Below are 2,375 nucleotides of genomic sequence, written 5' to 3' on the forward strand. Positions count from 1 at the left end.
TGTGTGTGTGTGTGTGTGTGTGTGTGTGTGTGTGTGTGTGTGTGTGTGTGGTCACCAGTGCAACAAAGCCACTCTTACCTACTGTGTTAAACATTCAAACTTTCAACCAGAGAGGTTGAGGTTTTTTTTTAGCCTGGTATTAAGTTACTTTTCAAAGATGTATGCTGTGATTCATTGCTCGTCTTTTTCTGTTTCTTTTTCTATCTCTTTGCAGGTCGACAAAATGGTTTACTACAATGCCAAAGATGACGTAAGTACAACTTGAGCCCAATATTTTGATAATTTGTCAGTGTAATTAGAGATGCAAATTCTCAAATAAAACACCGCAAGCAATCCATATCCAGTCCTCCAGAGAGTATCACCATGGCAACAAACCTGATCACAGATTTTATTGATAGCCTGTAATAATCTTTGAAAAGAAATCACTGTATGCGTGTAGGAATTAATTATGTTATATCCATACTTTGTGAAGGTATGCATGCACGTATAACCAGTTGCCTCGATGCAAATAATCAGTATAGGTTTTTGGGCCCCATACTCATAAACACATGAGTATGCGTGAGACATTGAATGCCTCCTTCGGCCTCAGACGTCATCTGTCTCCTCTCATAAACAGGGATCATCATCTAATGCCCCTCCACTGTCTCAGTGGGAAAGAACCACACACCCAAAGCACACTAATGTCACTCTGTATTTAAATGTCAACCGCTCTCTTTTCTCTATCTCTCTGGAAGCCTGGGTTTATGTTTCACTTCCTACAACTTTGAAGTTTCTCAATTTCTATCTGTCAGTGGTAACATTTCAGTGAATACCCAACATTGACACCTTGTCATTCACAGTAACAAGAAATTGCATAAACAGTATGTTTACAAACCAACGATGCACACACATGCACAGACCCCCTTAAGTCATACAATCCTTTGCAAGATAGTTTTTGAAACTCAAAGCTCTGCTGTTTTGTCCCTTTATGTGCAGCTTAATCAGACAGAGGATGGAAAGGGAAGGAAGAACCGATACCTTCCTGATGATTTTGAGATAGACCCCGACTTCAAACGACTTGTCTCGTACAACACCACTGCCGTCCACATCCCTACGGACATATATGAAGGCTGTAAGTTGAAACACACATACACATGCATAGTAGAAAAGGGCGTACAGTAATCTGTCTCACATCCTCCACACATCCCTCTATTATAAATAGAAATACACTGTAACCACCATGTCCCACCTTGCTCTCTGTCTCTCTCTATCCTTGTCATCACTATAGCCAGTATTTACAGTACGTTCCCATGATGCAGAGCTCAGCCTCCCAGCGCTGTCTGTAGTGTAGACAGTTCCACACCAAGGCTCGGCCATTCTAGTCTATATATAGCTCAGATGCCAACAACCCAATGCCAAGCACACTTTAGACCCCTCTTTATCATGGTCACCAGCTGCTCCTTTCCCTCATGTTTCCACTAACCTCGCTGACCTTTCGGGACAGTTGAACAGAAAGTCAGTGCCTCATTCAATGATAAGTTGGTTTTTTTGTGGGTGCTTTGTACTTGCTTGAAGCTGTTCTCAGTTGTTGGTGTGTTTATCAGAAACGTACATCCATGCTTTTCTTTTGTCATTGCTTTTTTCTACTGTGTTCATTTTTCTTGCTCATTGTTTTTATCATAAACAAAGTGAACATAGTGTTTTTCGCCTTTTTAGCAATATTGCTACATGGATTGCATTGTTGGTCTGTCGGCCAGTCCACTGCTGTGGCCCAGGCTGATGGATTGAATCAAAATCTCTACAGACATTCATGGTCCCCAGAGGAAGAAACAGACTTTTGTTAATCCTGTCTTTTTCCCAAAATGCCTTTGTGAGTCCTGAATGTCTACACAACAGTTATATGGATTGCCATGACATTTGTGTAAAGACATTCATGGTTCCCAAAGATGAACCATAATGACTGTAGTGATCCCCTCATGTTTTATCTAGTGTCAACAATATGTCAAAATCTTCACAAGTAAAACCTGCAAAACTGATGACACTCATTATCCTCAGCTGTACTTGTTTAACGCTAACTAGCAAATGTTGGCATGCTAACAAACTATAGTAAGTATGAACATGGTAAACAGTACACCTGATAAACATCAGCATGTTAGCATTGTCACTAAGAGCATGCTTACATGCTGATATGAGCAATTACCTCAAAACACATAAGTACTTTATAAACACATCCATTTGTTCTAATACCATTTGAAAACAGTGCAAGCTTCTGTGTTAGACATAAATATACTAATGTATGGGTGGATGACTATTTACACAAACCGGAAAACTTGCCCACACACACAAATAGCTGCGGCCCTGAGGCTCTCTCTAAACTGCATTTCGTTGCATTGTAC

The 2,375-nt window shown here is 40.4% G+C and overlaps 1 protein-coding gene across 6 annotated transcripts in view; it reads left to right on the top strand.

Moving 5' to 3' along the window:
• The window catches only part of LOC116673091 (voltage-dependent calcium channel subunit alpha-2/delta-1), a gene marked incomplete at its 5' end in the record, with an annotated part of 91,254 nt that overhangs the window by 44,520 nt on the left and 44,359 nt on the right, over nt 1-2,375 (top strand). For all 6 annotated transcript variants that reach the window (XM_032505203.1, XM_032505204.1, XM_032505205.1 and 3 more), the window contains 2 exon segments: nt 215-250; nt 976-1,111. In XM_032505203.1, the coding sequence (XP_032361094.1) occupies nt 215-250; nt 976-1,111 (172 nt within the window).

This window comes from Etheostoma spectabile, chromosome 23 (assembly GCF_008692095.1).
Source record: "Etheostoma spectabile isolate EspeVRDwgs_2016 chromosome 23, UIUC_Espe_1.0, whole genome shotgun sequence".
Lineage (NCBI taxonomy): Eukaryota > Metazoa > Chordata > Actinopteri > Perciformes > Percidae > Etheostoma > Etheostoma spectabile.